Source organism: Oncorhynchus clarkii, chromosome 1 (genome assembly GCF_045791955.1).
Source record: "Oncorhynchus clarkii lewisi isolate Uvic-CL-2024 chromosome 1, UVic_Ocla_1.0, whole genome shotgun sequence".
Lineage (NCBI taxonomy): Eukaryota > Metazoa > Chordata > Actinopteri > Salmoniformes > Salmonidae > Oncorhynchus > Oncorhynchus clarkii.
This window is the reverse complement of record NC_092147.1, coordinates 51,770,847-51,791,553: the sequence shown is the minus strand read 5'-3', so window position 1 is coordinate 51,791,553 and position 20,707 is coordinate 51,770,847. Positions and strand designations below refer to the sequence as shown.

The following is a 20,707-nucleotide window of genomic DNA, read 5'->3' as shown; positions in this document are numbered from 1 at the left end:
GGGTTCTATACGATCATCAAACACAATAAGACTCAACGTTGATTTAACACCGCTGCAATGACAATGACAATGACGACTTTGATTGACAGCTAGGGTCGCCTGTCTGGACACAGACTGCTCTCTCTCTCTTCCTCGCTCTCAAGCCATCTTTTGTGACCTAGTAACACCATCGGTCAGCGGGTCTTCAACCAGACCTCTACTATCAGAGAAGATAGACACAGCTCCAGCAGTGGGCCAATAGCCATGGCCATGACAACACTGTCTGTAACCACCATAGCTGTCTTTGGATACCTCATAGGCAGGTCCAAGACATGCAAAGACATCCTGAATCTGTATAAAGATATTTCCTTTATACTGTGTTCTTCCCACCAATTGACATCCCCGCACAAAACCGCATCCCCCCCCCCCCCCCCCAAAATAAAAAATGTTCACGATACAATCGTATATATCAACGCTGTTTGAACAGGACAATGGGATGATGTCATTCCAGAAATCGCCCAACCCAAGTCGGCATGGTTCTAGTCTCTACATTAATTTTCCCATTACATTCACCCCTGATGAAGTAAGCCTACATTGTATCAAGATCAATACATGTGCTCATACTGTTACTAACACAGTAGCTAGATAATATAACTCCTCTCTGGTTGCTGGCACGGTTCTAGGTTCTACATTCTGATCCATTATTACACAGAACCTGATGAGTCACTCTGAGAAGGGGATTCCAGTTTCCACTAATAAACAAAGCACACTGACTTTGTCTAGGTATTATGTTATTACTAAGTACTTAGGCTTAATATCAAGTAATTACACCAAAGCATCCTAATATGACCAGCTATGCAGACTAATGCTTTGGACTTTACAGAGGTAGATGACTGGCTTAACGATAAAATATACAGTTGAAGTTGGAAGTTTACATGCACCTTAGACAAATACATTTAAACTCAGTTTTTCACAATTCCTGACATTTAATCCTAGTAAAAATTCCCTGTCTTAAGTCAGTTAGGTCACCACTTTATTTTAAGAATGTGAAATGTCAGAATAATAGTAGAGAAAATTATTTATTTCAGCTTTTATTTCTTTCATCACATTTCCAGTGGGTCAGAAGTTTACATCCGCTAAATTAGTATTTGGTTGCATTGCCTTTAAATTGTTTAACTGGGGTCAAATGTTTTGGGTAGCCTTCCAGAAGCTTCCCACAATAGTTGGGTGAATTTTTTTCCACCTGACAGAGCTGGTGTAACTGAGTCAGGTTTGTAGGCCTCCTTGCTCTCACACACTTTTTCAGTTCTGCCCACAAATTTCTATAGGATTGAGGTCAGGGCTTTGTGATGGCCACTCCAATATAGAGGTCGACCGACTATGATTTTTCAACGGCGATAACGATTATTGGTGGTCCAAAAAAAGCCGATACCGATAAAAATCGGCCGATTTTTATATATATATATATATATATATATATATATATATATACACAGTGCCTTGCGAAAGTATTCTGCCCCCTTGAACTTTGCGACCTTTTACCACATTTCAGGCTTCAAACATAAAGATATAAAACTGTATTTTTTTGTGAAGAATCAACAACAAGTGGGACACAATCATGAAGTGGAACGACATTTATTGGATATTTCAAACTTTTTTAACAAATCAAAAACTGAAAAATTGGGCGTGCAAAATTATTCAGCCCCCTTAAGTTAATACTTTGTAGCGCCACCTTTTGCTGCAATTACAGCTGTAAGTCGCTTGGGGTATGTCTCTATCAGTTTTGCACATCGAGAGACTGACATTTTTTCCCATTCCTCCTTGCAAAACAGCTCAAGCTCAGTGAGGTTGGATGGAGAGCATTTGTGAACAGCAGTTTTCAGTTCTTTCCACAGATTCTCGATTGGATTCAGGTCTGGACTTTGACTTGGCCATTCTAACACCTGGATATGTTTATTTTTGAACCATTCCATTGTAGATTTTGCTTTATGTTTTGGATCATTGTCTTGTTGGAAGACAAATCTCCGTCCCAGTCTCAGGTCTTTTGCAGACTCCATCAGGTTCTTCCAGAATGGTCTTGTATTTGGCTCCATCCATCTTCCCATCAATTTTAACCATCTTCCCTGTCCCTGCTGAAGAAAAGCAGGCCCAAACCATGATGCTGCCACCACCATGTTTGACAGTGGGGATGGTGTGTTCAGCTGTGTTGCTTTTACGCCAAACATAACGTTTTGCATTGTTGCCAAAAAGTTCAATTTTGGTTTCATCTGACCAGAGCACCTTCTTCCACATGTTTGGTGTGTCTCCCAGGTGGCTTGTGGCAAACTTTAAACGACACTTTTTATGGATATCTTTAAGAAATGGCTTTCTTCTTGCCACTCTTCCATAAAGGTCAGATTTGTGCAATATACGACTGATTGTTGTCCTATGGACAGAGTCTCCCACCTCAGCTGTAGATCTCTGCAGTTCATCCAGAGTGATCATGGGCCTCTTGGCTGCATCTCTGATCAGTCTTCTCCTTGTATGAGCTGAAAGTTTAGAGGGACGGCCAGGTCTTGGTAGATTTGCAGTGGTCTGATACTCCTTCCATTTCAATATTATCGCATGCACAGTGCTCCTTGGGATGTTTAAAGCTTGGGAAATCTTTTTGTATCCAAATCCGGCTTTAAACTTCTTCACAACAGTATCTCGGACCTGCCTGGTGTGTTCCTTGTTCTTCATGATGCTCTCTGCGCTTTTAACGGACCTCTGAGACTATCACAGTGCAGGTGCATTTATATGGAGACTTGATTACACACAGGTGGATTGTATTTATCATCATTAGTCATTTAGGTCAAGAACTGAAAACTGCTGTTCACAAATGCTCTCCATCCAACTTCACTGAGCTCGTGCTGTTTTGCAAAGAGTGGGAAAAAATGTCAGTCTCTCGATGTGCAAAACTGATAGAGACATACCCCAAGCGACTTACAGCTGTAATCGCAGCAAAAGGTGGCGCTACAAAGTATTAACTTAAGGGGGCTGAATAATTTTGCACGCCCAATTTTTCAGTTTTTGATTTGTTAAAAAAGTTTGAAATATCCAATAAATGTTGTTCCACAAATTGAAAATTGGCCCTAATTAAATCAGTCGACCTCTACTCCAATACCTTGACTTGGTTGTCCTTAAGCCATTTTGCCACAACTTTGGAAGTATGCTTGGGGTCATTGTCCATTTGGAAGACCCATTTGCGACCAAGCATCAACTTCCTGACTGATGTCTTGAGATGTCGCTTCAATATATCCACATAATTTCCCCCGCCTCATGATGCCATCTATTTTGTGAAGTGCACCAGTCCCTCCTGCAGCAAAGAACCCCCACAACATGATGCTGCCACCCCCATGCTTCACGGTTGGGATGGTGTTCTTCTGCTTGCAAGCATCCCCCTTTTTCCTCCAAACATAACGATGGTCATTATGGCCAAACAGTTCTATTTTTGTTTCATCAGACCAGAGGACATTTCTCCAAAAAGTACAATCTTTGTCCCCATGTGCAGTTGCAAACCGTAGTCTGGCTTTTTTATGGTGGGTTTTTGAGCAGTGGCTTCTTCCTTGTTGAACGGCTTTTCAGATTGTGTCGATATAGTACTCGTTTTACTGTGGATATACAGTGGGGAGAACAAGTATTTGATACACTGCTGATTTTACAGGTTTTCCCCCTCACAAAGCATGTAGGTCTGTAATTTTTATCATAGGTACACTTCAACCGTGAGAGACGTAATCTTAAACAAAAATCCCGAAAATCACATTTTATGATTTTTAAGTAATTAATTTGCATTTTATTACATGACATAAGTATTTGATCACCTACCAACCAGTAAGAATTCCGGCTCTCACAGACCTGTTAGTTTTTCTTTAATTAAGAAGCCTTCCTGTTCTCCACTCATTACCTGTATTAACTGCACCTGTTTGAACTCGTTACCTGTATAAAAGACACCTGTCCACACACTCAATCCAACACACGCCAACCTCTCCTCAATGGCCAAGACCAGAGAGCTGTGTAAGGACATCAGGGTTAAATTGTAGACCTGCACAAGGCTGGGATGGGCTGCATGACAATTGGCAAGCAGCTTGGTGAGAAGGCAACAACTGTTGGCGCAATTATTAGAGGTCAATCACCCTCGTGGGGCTTCAATGATCATGAGGAAGGTTGAGGGATCAGCCCAGAACTACACGGCAGGACCTGGTCAATGACCTGAAGAGAGCCTTGACCACAGTCTCAAAGAAAACCATTAGTAACACACTACGCCGTCATAGATTAAAATCCTGCATGCTATTTATACTTGCGTACTATTGTTTGTACAGATGAACGTGGTACCTTCAGGCGTTTGAAAATTGCTCCCAAGGATGAACCAGACTTGTGGAGGTCTACAATTTATTTTATTTGAAAAATGAGTGTTAATGACTCCTAAGTGTATGTAAACTTCCGACTTCACCTGTATATTGTGTGTATGTATGTATATATATATATATATATATATATATATATATATATATATATATATATATATATATATAAAAAGTCATACATCGCATGATCACTTAGTCTGTGTCCAAAATTGCACCCTATTCTCTATCTACATGTAGTGCACTACTTTTGACCAGGGCCCATAGGGATGTGGTAAAAGGTAATGCACTATATAGGGTGCCATTTGGGATGCATACTTAATTAATGCTTGTGCTAAAACAGTGGAAAGGCTAACACTGCACTCTTGTACCTGTGTAGTAACACTATTTACAATAGTGTAAACAATATTATATTAACCATAGACAATATCTATATTATTAACATGTAATAATACCTTAGAATAATTGAGTGTAATGTCTACATTCATCCATCTAACCTCCCTAACCAAATAGGGTCTTAACCAGCTGACACTCGGTGTAGGGTGTAGTTATCCTTAAACGCTGATCTTGGGTCGGTTTTCCATTTCCCCCACTAATGCTTCAGGTGAGAATTGGCAGAGGGAATGCTAATCTTAGATCTGTCCTTAAGGGGACACTTCACCCCGAAGCCTAACCCTCTGACTGCTGGGTAGTTACTGTATGCTGAGTGAGACTTCCACTTTCAGCCTGACTGTAAAGTTATTTTTTTTTTAAAGAGTTCGGTGAGAGTTCGGGAGGCCACTATTAGGCCAGGGAACAAAATTTGCTTACACTAGCATGTGTTGTCTATAGCAACTGCATTTCAGGAGGGGCCGCTTTCGGAGCCCGAGTGCCAGAATTCCGATGTTAATACTGTAGAGAAAGAGGAAGAGTTTGTATGAATGGCTATGTATAGACCAGAGTTACGGGACGAGGGAGTGTGGTGTGGATTCTGTGTGTGTGTGCTTCATGGCACCTGCTCAGTGAGGACTAGGGAGAGGCGGACACTAACCTTCAGCCAGCTGTCCTTGGCCTGGTCCCTTAAACATGAGCCCTGTCTACCACACACACCCCCACATTTATGCTCATACACAAACACGTATTTATGCTCATACACAAACACGTATTTATGCTCATACACAAACACGTATTTATGCTCACACACACACACACACACACACACACACACACACACACAGGAAGGCACTCAAACATGCATTCACAGAATGCATATATGCACTTACTGCTGGCATTTCAAACACACACACACAATCTCACAATCATACAATCACACACTTCCCTAAAATAAAATTAGGCACCGAGCAAATTCCAGGTCTGCTGAGTGCAAACTTGAACATTGTGTGTTTACTGTGAACACTGAGGATGTACTCACTTTAAGTTACAGTTTAACCGTGGCCAAATGGCTTCTGTGGCTATTTGATCATAATGTAGGCCTCCTAGAGTGGCCTACCATAAAATAATCTGGAGAAAATGCATCCCATAACATTTTAACATGGAAATAGCTGTTATGTCTAGAAATGTACAGGTTTTGTGCTCTTGTAAGAAGCTATCTTTCCCCTAATGCTAAGTACAAATGATCTATAACTGGACTAATAACTCACTAACTAGCAAAGGATATGAACAAAATGTGCACACGTGGCTACATGCAGCTCTCGCTTTGATCTCAAAACAAGCACATTCATTCTGTAAACACAGTCCAGTTCAAAGTAAATGGCACAGGTCCATATATGGCAATGGTCTATTTGCATTCAGTGCATTCGGAAAGTATTCAGACCCCTTGACTTATTCCACATTTTGTTACGTTACAGCCTTATTCTAAAATTGATTCAATATTTTTTTCTCTCATGAATCTACACACAATAGCCTATAACGATAAAGCAAAAACAGGTTCTTAGAAATGTTTGCTAATTTATATATTTTTTTAAACCAGAAATACCTTATTACATAAGAATTTAGACTCTTTACTATTAAATTTGAAATTGAGCTCAGGTGCATCCTGTTTCCATTGTTCATCCTTGAGACGTTTCTACAATTTGATTGGAGTCCACCTGTGATAAATTCAATTGATTGGACATGAATTGGAAAGGTACACACCTATCTATATTAAGGTCCCACAGAGCTTGCCTCCTGGCCAAACTGAACAATTGGGGGGGGGGGGGGGGGGGGGGGCCTTGGTCATTCTCAAAACCCCGTTATTTACAAGAGGCTGCCCCGTTTACTCACATCGGCTGCTGTGAGAGTGATCAGTGAACAGTCTTCCGGTACAGCTGGTGCTCTCATGCATGTTTCAGTGTTATTTGCCTCAAAGCGAGCATATAAGTAGTTTAGCTCGTCTGGTAGGCTCGTGTCACTGGGCAGCTCTCGGCTGTGCTTCCCTTTGTAGCCTAATGGTTTGCAAGCCCTGCCACATTCGACGAGCGTCAGAGCTGGTGTAGTATGATTCGATCTTAGTCCTGTATTGACACTTTGCCTGTTTGATTGTTTGTTTGAGGGCATAGCAGGATTTCTTATAAGCTTCCGGGTTGGAGTCCTGCTCCTTGAAAGCGGAAGCTCTGGCCTTTAGCTCAGTGCGGATGCTGCCTGTAATCCATGGCTTCTGGTTGGGGTATGTACGTACGGTCACTGTGGGGACGATGTCGTCGATGCAGTTATTGATAAAGCCATTGACTGATGTGGTGTGCTCCTCAATGCCATAGGAGGAATCCCGGAACATATTCCAGTCTGTGCTAGCAAAACAGTCTTGTAGCTTAGCATCTGCTTCATCTGACCACTTTTTTATTGATCTAGTCACTGGTGCTTCCTGCTTTAATTTCTGCTTGAAAGCTGGAATCAGGAGGATAAAATTATGGTCAGATTTGCCAAATGGAGGGCGAGGGAGAGCTTTGTATGCTTCTCTGTGTGTGGAGTATAGGTGGTCCAGAAATATTTTCTGTCTAAATGCACATTTAACATGCTGATAGAAATTTGGTAAAACTGATTTAAGTTTCCTTGCATTAAAGTCCCCAGCAACTAGGAGCACCGCCTCTCCGTGAGCGTTTTCTTGTTTGCTTATAGAGCAATACAGCTCATTCAATGCTATCTTAGTGCCAACCTCTGACTGAGGTGATATGTAAACAGCTTCGAAGAATACAGATGAGAACTCTCTCGGTAGGTAGTGTGGTTTACAGCTTATCATAATATACACAACCTCAGGTGCGAAATAGCTCTAGACTTACTTGGATATAGTGCACCAGCTGTTATTTACAAAAATACATAGTCTGCCGCCCCTTGTCTTACCAGACGCCGCTGTTCTATCCTGCCGGTACATCGTATAACAAGCCAGCTGTATGTTGATATTGTTTAATCTTGTTTAATCTTCCCCGTAACTCGTCAATTTCATTGTCCAAAGATTGCATGTTTGCTTGCAGAATTGAGGGAAGTGGGGGTTTATGCGATCGCCTACGAATTCTCAAAAGGCCGCCTGCTCTCCGGCCTCTCTTTATCAGCCTCCTCTTCACGCAGATCACGGGAGTCGAGGCCTGTTCCCGAGGGATCCGTATCGCCTCTGCCTCGTCAGAGTCGTGAAAGAAGAAAAAGGATTCTGCCCGTCCATGGTAAATAATCGCAGTCCTGGCGTCTAGAAGTTATTTTCGGTCATCTAAGAGACGGTAGCGGCAACATTATGTACAAAATGAGTAAAAAAAATAAAGTTACACACAGCGCAGATGAACAAACAAAAAAAATACAATCGGTTGGGGGCACATAAAACGTCTGCCTTCTGCTCCGGCGTCATTTTAAGTCCATCTTAAATCCTACTCCTATGCGTTCTGCCTACAACATCTCTTGCATAGTTTGTTTTGTTTCGGTATGTTGCATTGAAAGTGCCTAATATTGCACTGATTCGATCACAATTACCGAAGTAAAGGAAACGTTGATAGTGTTAATAGGGAAAACTCAAACAGTTGTCACCAACCTTTTCTGAGTCAACATCACTTTGAGTCAAAATGCAAGCCGAGATCTAGCGCTCAGATTTGGATTTTTACATTACTTAAAAAACGTAAGCCTATGCAACATTAACCAATTAAAAACCGTACTGTAGCAATGACGTTTGTGCAGTAAGCTATAGGCCCAATACATGATCACCGCATATTGGCTTTGCTTGAATTGCCCTGCTAATGCATGGTTGTTCGGGCCATTTTTTAAAATTATATTTCAAAATTTGAGGTAGGCTATTATGATCACACTGGTAATAGATCTGTTGTTGTATTACTTGTGGGCCACAGCTGAGTGAGCATACATTTAAATAATTCGATTTTTATTTACTGGGCTGATGGTGCCTGCATCTGATGGTCAGTCTCAGCAGATGGAGAGAACAGCAGACTGAGGGTCCGCTTCTCAACATCCCTCCACTCTCTCTTTCCTCCACTGACACTGACCAAAAATGGTCTTCCAGCTGATTGCGTAACTCAAGTTGCACCACATTATTTGTGCCTCATTCACAAATTCATGTTGTTACTCCTATGAACAGAGAAGGTGAAATATTCCTTGATATTAAAAAAGACCCAAGCCACTAATAATAACAACAACGCAACCTTATAGATACATTTTCCTCCTCATTCATTACGGCTGCAGTGCTTGTTGTAGCGCTGAGTGGAAATAGGAAGAATGTGCATTTTATGGATTATAAAAGTGTTGAATACAAAGTGTTGACAGTGCTGAGTAAGAACTTAAACCTGAACTCACTCATTAAAACAGCAGCTCTTTGCTGTATCCGTTGACAGTCTCGCTCCTAGTCATGGTTTTAAACGTTTTAGAAATCTCACAGTTACAACTTTGCTGTAGCTTTCTTTTATGCCTGCTACATTACTGCAGACACGGTCCTCTGAGACAACCGAGTGGCCAGCGGAAGGCCTATAGTGCACTTGATTTGCTCTCCGGGCCCGCCGGGAAGGTAGAGTGTGTACCTTCAGACACATGAAATGGTTCAAATGGCAACAGTTCGCCTACCCGGCGAGCAGGGCAACTAATCGGGAGCACCTACCAATACAAGGCTTTATCACTGGGTTTTGTACAGAAATGTTTGGCAATCGTGTAGGAATGCCTTGGAGATCAACAAGTTGGTGACCACTGCTCTAGAAAGTTGTAGGGAAGTTCAATCTCGCACTTCTCTCAGTGGGCTAATATTTCTTCTGCACTGCAGTCCCGGGGGAGTGGCGGAGACAGTCTCGGGCAACTGCGCACCCACGCACATGTGCAGCTACACACCTTCACAAGCCATCCGCATACACACCCAACCACACACACCCCCTCAGAGAGCACAATCTGATATATCCTACCCTACCCTGTGGGGATCAGTGCTGCGTGGCTACAGCTGTTTCACAGAAGGTCACGCTACCCTGCCTTACAATTCCACCACCATCTCAAAGGTCTTCACCAAGGTAATACAACAACGTCAAACACACACACACACACACACACACAGGAAAGACTCAACTCCACCTTGGTGGCAACCATCTCCTTACAACCTCAGTGGGGCACCATGTAACACACAGGGGTATTTACACACAAAACCTTGACATTACTGAACCAAAAAGAAGAAAGAGCCCATCAATCTGATCTAAACATGAGTTAACGTTTGAATCACAGGCTGACACGAGAGAAACTACAACCAACCACTGAGAAGGACTACAACTATATACACATTAGTTATTACAACTCTACAATGCCGGTAATCAATAACACTATAATGATCAGCTCCAGACTAAACTAAACTTGGAGCTAGTGGCTGCTCTGGGTCAGCAGTCTGTTCGTGTGTGTACTGTTCCTCAGGGTGAGTGAGCTTGCATTCAGAACAATGACGTCTTCCTTCAGGACATCCTGCCAACCCCCCCCCCCCACACACACACACACACACAGAGGGTCGTATAACGAACGGGTGAAGCCCAGTCAAACAGTAACCATTAAAGGAAGAGGAATCCCACCAAAAGGAAGGAATGCCATGAAAACAACTGACTACCACTTGCGTCACCCTTGAACCCACAGACACGTTCCTGCAGTCTACTGTAAACGTGCTCTACAAGGTTCTGTCTGCCACATGGCAAGGCTCCATCATGCCAACAATGTATTGCCCATGTATCTATCACCACACAAATATAATTCAAAGGTTTTCAAGTGTAATGAATCCCCACTATTTCAAAAACGTATTTACAGGCCATTCCCAACAATAAATATAAAAATAATAACACAAGGAATAAATACATGGATACTTGTTGCAATCCATTGAATACCACTGCGATAGCTTCCTGTGATATTTTAACTAGTAAATCCTATGGGTCAAATGTAATACTATTTCATTCAAAAATCCCCCCCATTATGTAACTTAAAAATATTCCAAGCCTGGTTTACAGCAGAGATTACTTTGTTCTATAAATGTTTTGGAAAACACAAACATGTAGATGGATTTGAAATGTAGGTCAGTAAATTAATTTGGGGTATCACTTTACAATAGGGAATACAAGCCATCATACCTGTCATGCCTGCATACTGTAGCGTACAATCACTAGTAGGGACAACGTGGTGTTTTTGGTGGTTGTTTTTGCCAAAAATATTATTTTCAATTAATAATTTTGTTTAGTTCCTCTTAAGCCCTGTGCTTTCCTCATTAAACGACAACATACAGTATTTCTGCGAATTCAGCACTTCCAAATAGCGCACGCTTACCTATCCCATATATTTTTTAAACATGACAGCAGTGGCTTAGCTCCTGTCTGTGTACCTTTTAAATGTTTAATTATTTTGTGTGAAGAGTATCCAGTTTACCTTCCACAGCCTAATAGGCAGGACGGGACAACGCCAATTTGAATAGAAACAGCCTGTCCACCACAATAGAAAGCTATTCACACACATATACACACACACACACACACACACACACATACATACATACATACATACACATAGGGGAGCGCTGTGAAATAAACATTGTTACATTGTTACCCCATTTTGTGACAACGCTGGGTGGAATGTGTCTTGTTGTGGCCGCAACAACTCGTTGCTATCATCAAACCACTTGCACAGTAGGCATTTGCTGCAATATCGTAAGGACCCATCAGACAAATGTTACCATAGCGCTCACCAGAAACGATTTGCGTTGTTCCGACCGGTGTCCCCGTCCCCGGAGCTTCTTTTCATGCCGGATGCCGTCTTTCCACCCGATGTAAAAAGAGGAATGCTTTGTTGTCTCGGTGTAGTAGTTTCTTATCTCCAATAATGTCACCTAAATCCGCGAGGATGTTGCTCACGCCATGGCTATCGAGGACTCGAAGTTAGAACCTTTGTGGCGGGGGAGGAGGGGGGGGGGGCAGTAGCGAGTGAACTGTTCCCTTTTCGGTTGGAGAACATACCAGCGTGAGAAACCGACGACGACGATGGATCGGTGTTGAGGGGTGCGAGCTCAGCTGTGTGCGCCTGCCTGACTACTGCTTGCTGACGGTGCCACCGCCGCCGTGTCATCGAACGTATTTTTTCAGACAGAATAATTTCAACCCCGATCACCAGGGGAAATAGCGCCACCCACTTCGCTATGATCGCCAGTTCATTGTTAGAAACTTCATTAAATGACCGAACTGTTTAAAAAAAAAAGTATAGTTTGAGAAACAGACGCCTCACAAATCCTCAACTGGCAGCTTCATTAAATAGTACCCACAAAACACCAGTCTCAACGTCAACAGTGAAGAGGAGACTCCAGGATGCTGGCCTTCTAGGCAGAGTTCCTCTGTCCAGTGTCTGTGTTCTTTTGCCCATGTTAATCTTTTCTTTTTATTGGCCTGTCTGAGATATGGCTTTTTTTTTTGCAACTCTGCCTAGAAGGCCAGCATCCCGAAGTCGCCTCTTAACTGTTGACGTTGAGACTGTTTTGCGGGTACTATTTATTAAAGCTGCCAGTTGAGGACATGTGAGTCGTCTGTTATTCAAACTAGACACTCTAATGTACTTGTCCTCTTGCTCAGTTGTGCACCGGGCCTCCCACTCCTCTTTCTATTCTGGGTAGAGCCAATTCGTACTGTTCTGTGAAGGGAGTAGTACAAAGTGTTGTACGAGCTCTTCATTTTCTTGGCAATTTGTTACATGGAATAGCTTTCATTTCTCAGAACAAGAATAGACTGACGAGTTTCAGAACAAAGTTCTTTGTTTCTGGCCATTTTGAGCCTGTTATCGAACCCACAAATGCTGATGCTCCAGAGACTCAACTAGTCTAAAGAAGGCCAGTTTTATTGCTTCTTTAATCAGAACAACTGTTTTCAGCTGTGCTAACATAATTGCAAAAGGCTTTTCTAATGATCAATTAGCCTTTTAAAATGATAAACTTGGATTAGCTAACACAGCGTGTCATCAGAACACAGGAGTGATGGTTGCTGATAATGAGCCTCTGTACGCCTTTGTAGATATTCCATTAAAAATCTGCTGTTTCCAGCTGCAATAATAATTTACAACATTAACAATGTCTACACTGTATTTCTGATCAATTTGATGGTATTTTCATGCTTTTCTTTCAAAAACAAGGACATTTCTAAGTGAGCCCAAACTTTTGAACGGTAATGTACGTCTCAAGAGAACATTCCTGGCCATCCCCTGTGGAATGTCCATGTTGATCCTCTTGGTTATCTTGGTCCTCTTGATCCATCGACCTGTCTTCATTGTTAGTCAGGCCTGACCCCTTCATCCCGTAGTTTTTTCCTGTAATCTAATTTAATATGACTGAAGATGTAGAATTTTCTGCCAGGCCCCTTCTAATAGGGTATAACAGACTTGTTAGCACCTTGACCACATGCCCTCTAGACAGACTACATGCCCTTTATAAAAAAAACTGCATTTTTTTCCCTTAAAACAAAGGTTGTAAAAGTATGCTAGACATTTATAGAATAAATCATATATAGTTTGATGATCCTGTGACAAACGGACAAAAGTATTTGATTTTTACATTTTTAAATGGCTTTTGGCGAACGTTTGTTGAACGTCTGTTAAATGTCCGAATGGGTGAATATAAAACCAACTTTACCTCGGTAGAAAGCCATCGGGGGAGTTGAAAATGCGATGGAAACACATTGAACTTTAGATGACGTCACCTGGGTTTTAAAATGCAGTCGTGGGTTTTCATTGGAAGCGTCTTTGTATTATTTACTTGTTGGTAACAATTTGTATTTTTGGTCAACTTCATTCTGAAGTGAAATTATTTGCGGTAACAGTCAGAGGAGGTCTTCTGTGAATAAAAGTGACGTTGAAGAGCAAAGAAGCATCTAACGACCAGTGGTGGAAAAAGTACCCAATTGTTATGCTTGAGTAAAAGTAAAGATACCTTAATAGAAAATTACTCTTGTAAAAGTCACCCAGTAATTTTACTACTTGAGTAAAAGTCTACAAGTATTTGGTTTTAAATGTACTCAAGTATCAAAAGTAAATGTAATTGCTCAAATATACTTAAGTCTCAAAAGTAAAAATCGCTTCACATTCTTTATGTTAAGCAAACCAGACGGCACCATTTTCATTGTTTACATTTTTTTTTGTCTGTCAGATCAGAGGCAGTAGGGATGACCAGGAATGTTCTCTTGAGACGTAACAGTGGAGATAAGGAAAACTAAGAGTGAACCTTAACATACCTATATACTGTATATATATATATATATTAGCATGGGAATGAAAAGATACCAGAGGGTGGATAACAAAAAAAATAACTAAAATAAGAAGTAGACGGTACATGTTTGGTTTTTGGGCTGAATGTATACAGTCGTGGCCAAAAGTTTTGAGAATGACACAAATATTAATTTATATATCATTTATATATTAAGATATATATAAACTGTCCCAAATCAGCTCTACATAATTCAGCAGGGAGGTGTGCAACTACTACACATTATACCCATTATAACAGTGTAGAAACTGAGTCGTAGTGGGAAGACCACACACCGTATCATCTCGTGACAAGTTAACTTCGATAAAATGGTTATTGTTTTGTAGCGAATGCAGGGGATAGCCCCGACCGGGACTCAAACCCAGGTCCAGCGACTGTCAAACCAACACCTTCATCGTTATGCCAAGAAGTCCAAATCTTTTGACGAGGTCACTAGGTGTTGGGTTAAGGTCGCAACAATATCAATATTTGCGCATAAAGGAGTTTCCACCGCCATAATTCATTTTATAGACACAAAAAGATTCCACCAACAAATGATATGTAGGCATTTATAAAATGTGTCCCAAACTTCCTATTTCCATCACAGCTGTGGTGTTTTTTTTAATATGGTATGACTACATAAAAACTGTGGATGGAAACAGGGTTATAAAGGCGGTAGCTTATTATCTCTCTAGGTCTACGAGTTGATGCTAATCCGTCGTCAGTATTGTGGAGTAATGTTAAAGTGAGATTTGAATGTTGAAAGTTGATCCGAGAGCAGCGTTGCTTTTCTTTCCAGCATATAGGTATCGACACTGACAGGGCCAGTGACAAACACATAAAAAAAACAATATATATATTATTATTTTTTGGGGGGGGGAATCTCAGTAGGGATCTCAATTTGGGGTCAATTGGGGTTAAACGCCCCCTTCCTGTAATTCTCACAGAAACCCTTTATGTCGAAAGCTTTATGTGGGGCTCCCGAGAAGCACAGCGGTCTAAGGCACTGCATCTCAATGCAAGAGATGTCACTACAGTCCCTGGTTGTATCACATCTGGCTGTGATTGGGAGTCCCATAGGGCGGTGCACAATTGGCCCAGAGTCGTCCAGGGTAGGCCGGACGACTTTGACTTACCTAGTTAAATAACTTCTTTTTTTATGATGCCAAGAGTGTCCAAAGCTGTCAAATCAAATAAATACTATGCATGCCAGTCTCTCTTGGCTCAGAGTTGAGGAGAGACTGACTTTATCACTTCTTCTCTTATAAGAAACATTCATTTGTTGAAAATTCCAAATGGTTTACGAAGTAAATTCACACACAGCTCTGACACACACACTTACCCCACCAGCCATGCCACCAGACTTTTCACAGTCCCCAAATCCATAAGAAATTTAAGAAAGTGTAAAGTATTATATAGAGCCATTATTTCATGGAACTCCCTTCCAGCTGATATTGCTCAAGTGAACAGCAGGCCTGTTTGCATAAAACAGATAAAGCTACATCTCATGGCACAACGCCTCTCCCCTATTTGACCTAGATATGTTGTTTGTATGTATTGATATGTAAGCTAATTATGCTGTTTTTTATGTTTTTATTTCTGTAGTTCTGTACTTGAGCTGTTCTTGTTTATTAACTTTCTGTATTATGTCAAGTTTTATGTTTTGTGTGGACCCCAGGAAGAGTAGCTCCTGCTTTCGCCCCAGCTAATGGGTTCCTAATAAAATGTCAAATACCAAATGACAGTTGTCTGACTGAAAACATTACCAGGATGAGGACTTGCCAATGTCAAAGTCTTCCGAAAGCTAAATGACATATTGTTTGTTTAGCTAGCTTCATGCCATATTCCAAATGGATAGGCTACTGTCGCTTATCTAAAATGTATTAAATAAAACATTTTCCTCATCAATCCACACACAATACCCCATAATGACAATGTGAAAACAGGTTTAACATTTTTTGCAAATGTATTAAAAATAAAAAACAGAAATACCTTAATTAACATTCAGACTTAACATCAGACTCAAAATTGAGCTTGGGTGCATCCTGTTTCCATTGATCATCCTTGAGATGTTTCTACAACTTGATTGGAGATGATTTGGAAAGGCACACACCTGTCTATATAAGGTCCCACAGTTGAGAGTGCATGTCAGAGCAAAAACCAAGCAATGGAGTTGAAGGAATTGCTCGAATTCTCCGAGACAGGATTGTGCCGAAGCACAGATCTGGTGAAGGGTACCAAAACATTTCTGCAGCATTGAAGGTCCCCAAGAACACAATGGCCTCCATCATTCTTTAATGGAAGAAGTTTGAAACCAATAAGACTCTTCCTAGAGCTGGCTTCCCGGCCAAACTGAGCAATCGGGGGAGAAGGGCCTTGGTCAGAGAGGTGACCAAGAACCCTCTTACAGAGCTCCAGATTTCCTCTGTGGAGATGGGAGAACCTTCTAGAAGGGCAACCATCTCTGCAGCACTCCACCAATCAGGCCTTTATGGTAGAGCGGCCAGACGGAAGCAACTCCTCAGTAAAAGGCACATGACAGCCTGCTTGGAGTTTGCCAAACAGCACTTAAAGGATTCTCAGACCATGATAAACAAGATTCTCTGGTCTGAAGAAACCAAGATGGAACTCGTTGGCCTGAATGCCAAGTGTCACGTCAGGAGGAAACCTGGCACCATCCCTACGGTGAAGCATGGCGGTGGCAGCATCATTAGTCCATAAAAATGCCATTTGTCCATAGAAATGCAATGAATAACAGATTCATACATGGAAAATCAGATTGTAAAAAATAAATACAAAATAAGTTTGCTTTGAAGTGTCTGTCCTATATCTGAGAGATCTAAGAAAGATCAGAAAATTATTTATATATTTTTTCTACACATATTTAACCGCTCTTTTAAGGCACTAAACTACTTCCATACAGTATATTCTGTACTTTCATTTTTTTTAACAGGTACCAGACTACCTTCAGACCAGTCTTGTGTGGCTTGTGGGCTTCCTAGAGCCAAACAACCGACATGTACAGTACGTGTTCTTAGAGAGTAGTCCAAACTGTACGGACGCTACTGACAGAAGTTGGCAGCTCGGTGGTACCGACATCGACGGATTCAGACACAGCCCATGAAAAAAAATCCAGATATCCCTAGTTTAAACAGACAGATTTATATGAAGATTTTTGGAGTACGCTAACTTGACTTCCACGGAGGCGCAGACATTGATTCTGGTTGGTTTATTAACACATTAAATCAGGTGTGCTAGCTCTGGAACGGCCGAAGGTCACCTGAGGAGAGAATTAAAAACCAACGACTGATTTAGTCGAACATTCTCAAATGACTCGAGGCCATATGAGTCTTTCACAATACACTGTCACTGGCCATAGTCATATGTAACATGTAACAGCATAACACAACAGATTAGATCAACTGGGATGACTCTCTGACTCACAGTTGCAACAAAAAAAAGAGCTGTGCGTAAAACACGCCCCTGAATATGCCCATGAGCCACTGCCCTTACATTTTAATTATCACTAGAAGAGGAAAGAACCCTTTTTTGAACTGCAAAGAGCCGTTGAAGTGCTCAAATGGTTCTTTGGGTCAATATGGTTCGCACATAGAAGCATCACCCTTCTCAAAGAACCCTTGAGGAACCCTCATTCTTTTGTGTGCATACAGATGATATGGAGTTGTGTTTACTCAGCTAATGTGATATAATCCTAGCATCTTTCTAACATAATACCCACTAGTTTGATTTACTGGTGTCTCATCTCTATCTATTTGGCACAACATCTATTTGTGTCTTTCTTGATAAGCTTTACAGTATAAGCCGAGTATCGGGCACATGCTTTTCCTTATAAATCCCAACTTTGTAGGAAAATAGCAGTCCATCTGTGTGTGAGATAGAGCACAAAAAAACATCCCTCTCTATGTCGATGTACAGTAAGTCTGTACACCAGAATCTCCTTACCACTAGGTTGCTGTTCATTCTCACCACAGAAAATACTTGTTCTTGTTCCCTACCTTGTCAGGACATTTAGGTGAATTGTTAAGACACTGGAGTCCTGATAAGGTAGGACAACAACTACACACACACACACACACACACACACACACACACACACACACACACACACACACACACACACACACACACACACACACACACACACACACACACACACACACACACACACACACACACACACACACACACACACTATATCCTTCCTCCCTTTACTCCAATTTACTTTGGACCCCTGGGAGATAATCCATAAAGTCCCTCCACCCTGGATAGCCTAGCATACTTCTCTCTCTCAACAATTTACACATTCACTCCGACCTGTGTCGAGCCAGCTATTCAGTTGGGGAAAAAGTCAAGCAAACAAAAGTCTGCATACTTTCCTGATGGAGTTTCTGCTGAGCAGAGAGGGTAGCCTTGTTAAAGGGGCCAGCTCAGTTCCATCTGGATGGAGAGATCTGGCAGTGTGTGTGTGTGTGTGTGTGTCAAATATTTTTTTTTGTCAAATGCTTCATAACCAACAGGTGTAGACTAACAGTGAAATTCTTTTTTACGGGCCCTTTCAAACAATGCAGAGAGAAAAAATGGGAAAAAAAGAATAGAAAGATAATAACACAAGGAATAAATACACAATGAGTAACGATAACTTGGTTATGTACACAGGATACCAGTACCAAGTCGATGTGCAGAGGTACGAGGTAATTGAGGTAGATATACACTGCTCAAAAAAATAAAGGGAACACTAAAATAACACATCCTAGATCTGAATGTATGAAATATTCTTATTGAAAACTTTTTTCTTTACATAGTTGAATGTGCTGACAACAAAATCACACAAAAATTATCAATGGAAATCAAATGTATCAACCCATGGAGGTCTGGATTTGGAGTCACACTCAAAATTAAAGTGGAAAACCACACTACAGGCTGATCCAACTTTGATGTAATTCCCTTAAAACAAGTCAAAATGAGGCTCAGTAGTGCGTGTGGCCTCCACGTGCCTGTATGACCTCCCTACAATGCCTGGGAATGCTCCTGATGAGGTGGCGGATGGTCTCCTGAGGGATCTCCTCCCAGACCTGGACTGAAGCATCCGCCAACTCCTGGACAGTCTGTGGTGCAACATGGCATTGGTGGATGGAGCGAGACATGATGTCCCAGATATGCTCAATTGGATTCAGGTCTGGGGAACGGGCGGGCCAGTCCATAGCATCAATGCCTTCCTCTTGCAGGAACTGCTGACACACTCCAGCCACATGAGGTCTAGCATTGTCTTGCATTAGGAGGAACCCAGGGCCAACCGCACCAACATATGGTCTCACAAGGGGTCTGAGGGTCTCATCTCGGTACCTAATGGCAGTCAGGCTACCTCTGGCGAGCACATGGAGAGCTGTATGGCCCCCCAAAGAAATGCCACCCCACACCATGACTGACCCACCGCCAAACCGGTCATGCTGGAGGATGTTGCAGGCAGCAGAACGTTCTCCACGGCGTCTCCAGACTCTGTCAAGTCTGTCACATGTGCTCAGTGTGAACCTGCTTTCATCTGTGAATAGCACAGGGCGCCAATGGTGAATTTGCCAATCTTGGTGTTCTCTGGCAAATGCCAAACGTCCTGCACGGTGTTGGGCTGTAAGCACAACCCCCACCTGTGGACGTCGGGCCCTCATACCACCCTCATGGAGTCTGTTTCTGACCGTTTAAGCAGACACATGCACATTTGTGGCCTGCTGGAGGTCATTTTGCAGGGCTCTGGCAGTGCTCCTCCTGCTCCTCCTTGCACAAAGGCGGAGGTAGCGGTCCTGCTGCTGGGTTGTTGCCCTCCTACGGCCTCCTCCACGTTGCCTGATGTACTGGCCTGTCTCCTGGTAGTGCCTCCATGCTCTGGGCACTACGCTGACAGACACAGTAAACCTTCTTGCCACAGCTCGCATTGATGTGCCATCCTGGATGACCTGCACTACCTGAGCCACTTGTGTGGGTTGTAGACTCCTTCTCATGCTACCACTAGAGTGAAAGCACCGGCAGCATTCAAAAGTGACCAAAACATCAGCCAGGAAGCATAGGAACTGAGAAGTGGTCTGTGGTCACCAGCTGCAGAACCACTCCTTTATTGGGGGTGTCTTGCTAATTGCCTATAATTTCCACCTGTTGTCTATTCCATTTGCACAACAGCATGTGAAATGTATTGTCAATCAGTGTTTCTTCCTAAGTGGACAGTTTGATTTCACAGAAGTGTGATTGACTTGGAGTTACATTGTGTTGTTTAAGTGTTCCCTTTATTTTTTTGAGCAGTGTATATTGTACATATGGTTCTGCCTGGATGGAGAGATTTGGCGGGAGGCAACACAGGCAAGTCGGTGCCCTCAAAATCAGTTTTGTCATTGCTTTCCAGGACTGTGAATTGCAGTGTTGTAGTAGTTGCAAGTCATCCATTGCTTTCCTGTCTGATAGGTGTAAACATAAAAAATATACTGTACATGTCAGTAAGTCTCTGGTGTACAGCTGTATCCTGGAGTCCTGCCCAGCAACGAGCCTCCACACATGGCAGTTATGACAAAATAACACATTTGTCAACGTCAAACCCAATCAAAGCTTCATACAGCTCTCCCTTAAATATGTTATGGAGCATTATGTTGAGTGGAAA

At 42.1% G+C, this 20,707-nt stretch overlaps 1 protein-coding gene across 1 annotated transcript in view; it reads right to left on the bottom strand.

The window, feature by feature from the left end:
- Positions 1–12,162, bottom strand: part of LOC139408690 (cyclin-dependent kinase 17-like) — a 41,795-nt gene extending 29,633 nt beyond the window's left edge. The window contains exon 1 of the mRNA XM_071152908.1: positions 11,515–12,162. Coding sequence (XP_071009009.1) covers positions 11,515–11,570 — 56 coding nt within the window. The 5' untranslated portion in view covers positions 11,571–12,162. The remainder of the gene's footprint in view (positions 1–11,514) is intronic.
- Positions 12,163–20,707: the final 8,545 nt, after the last annotated feature.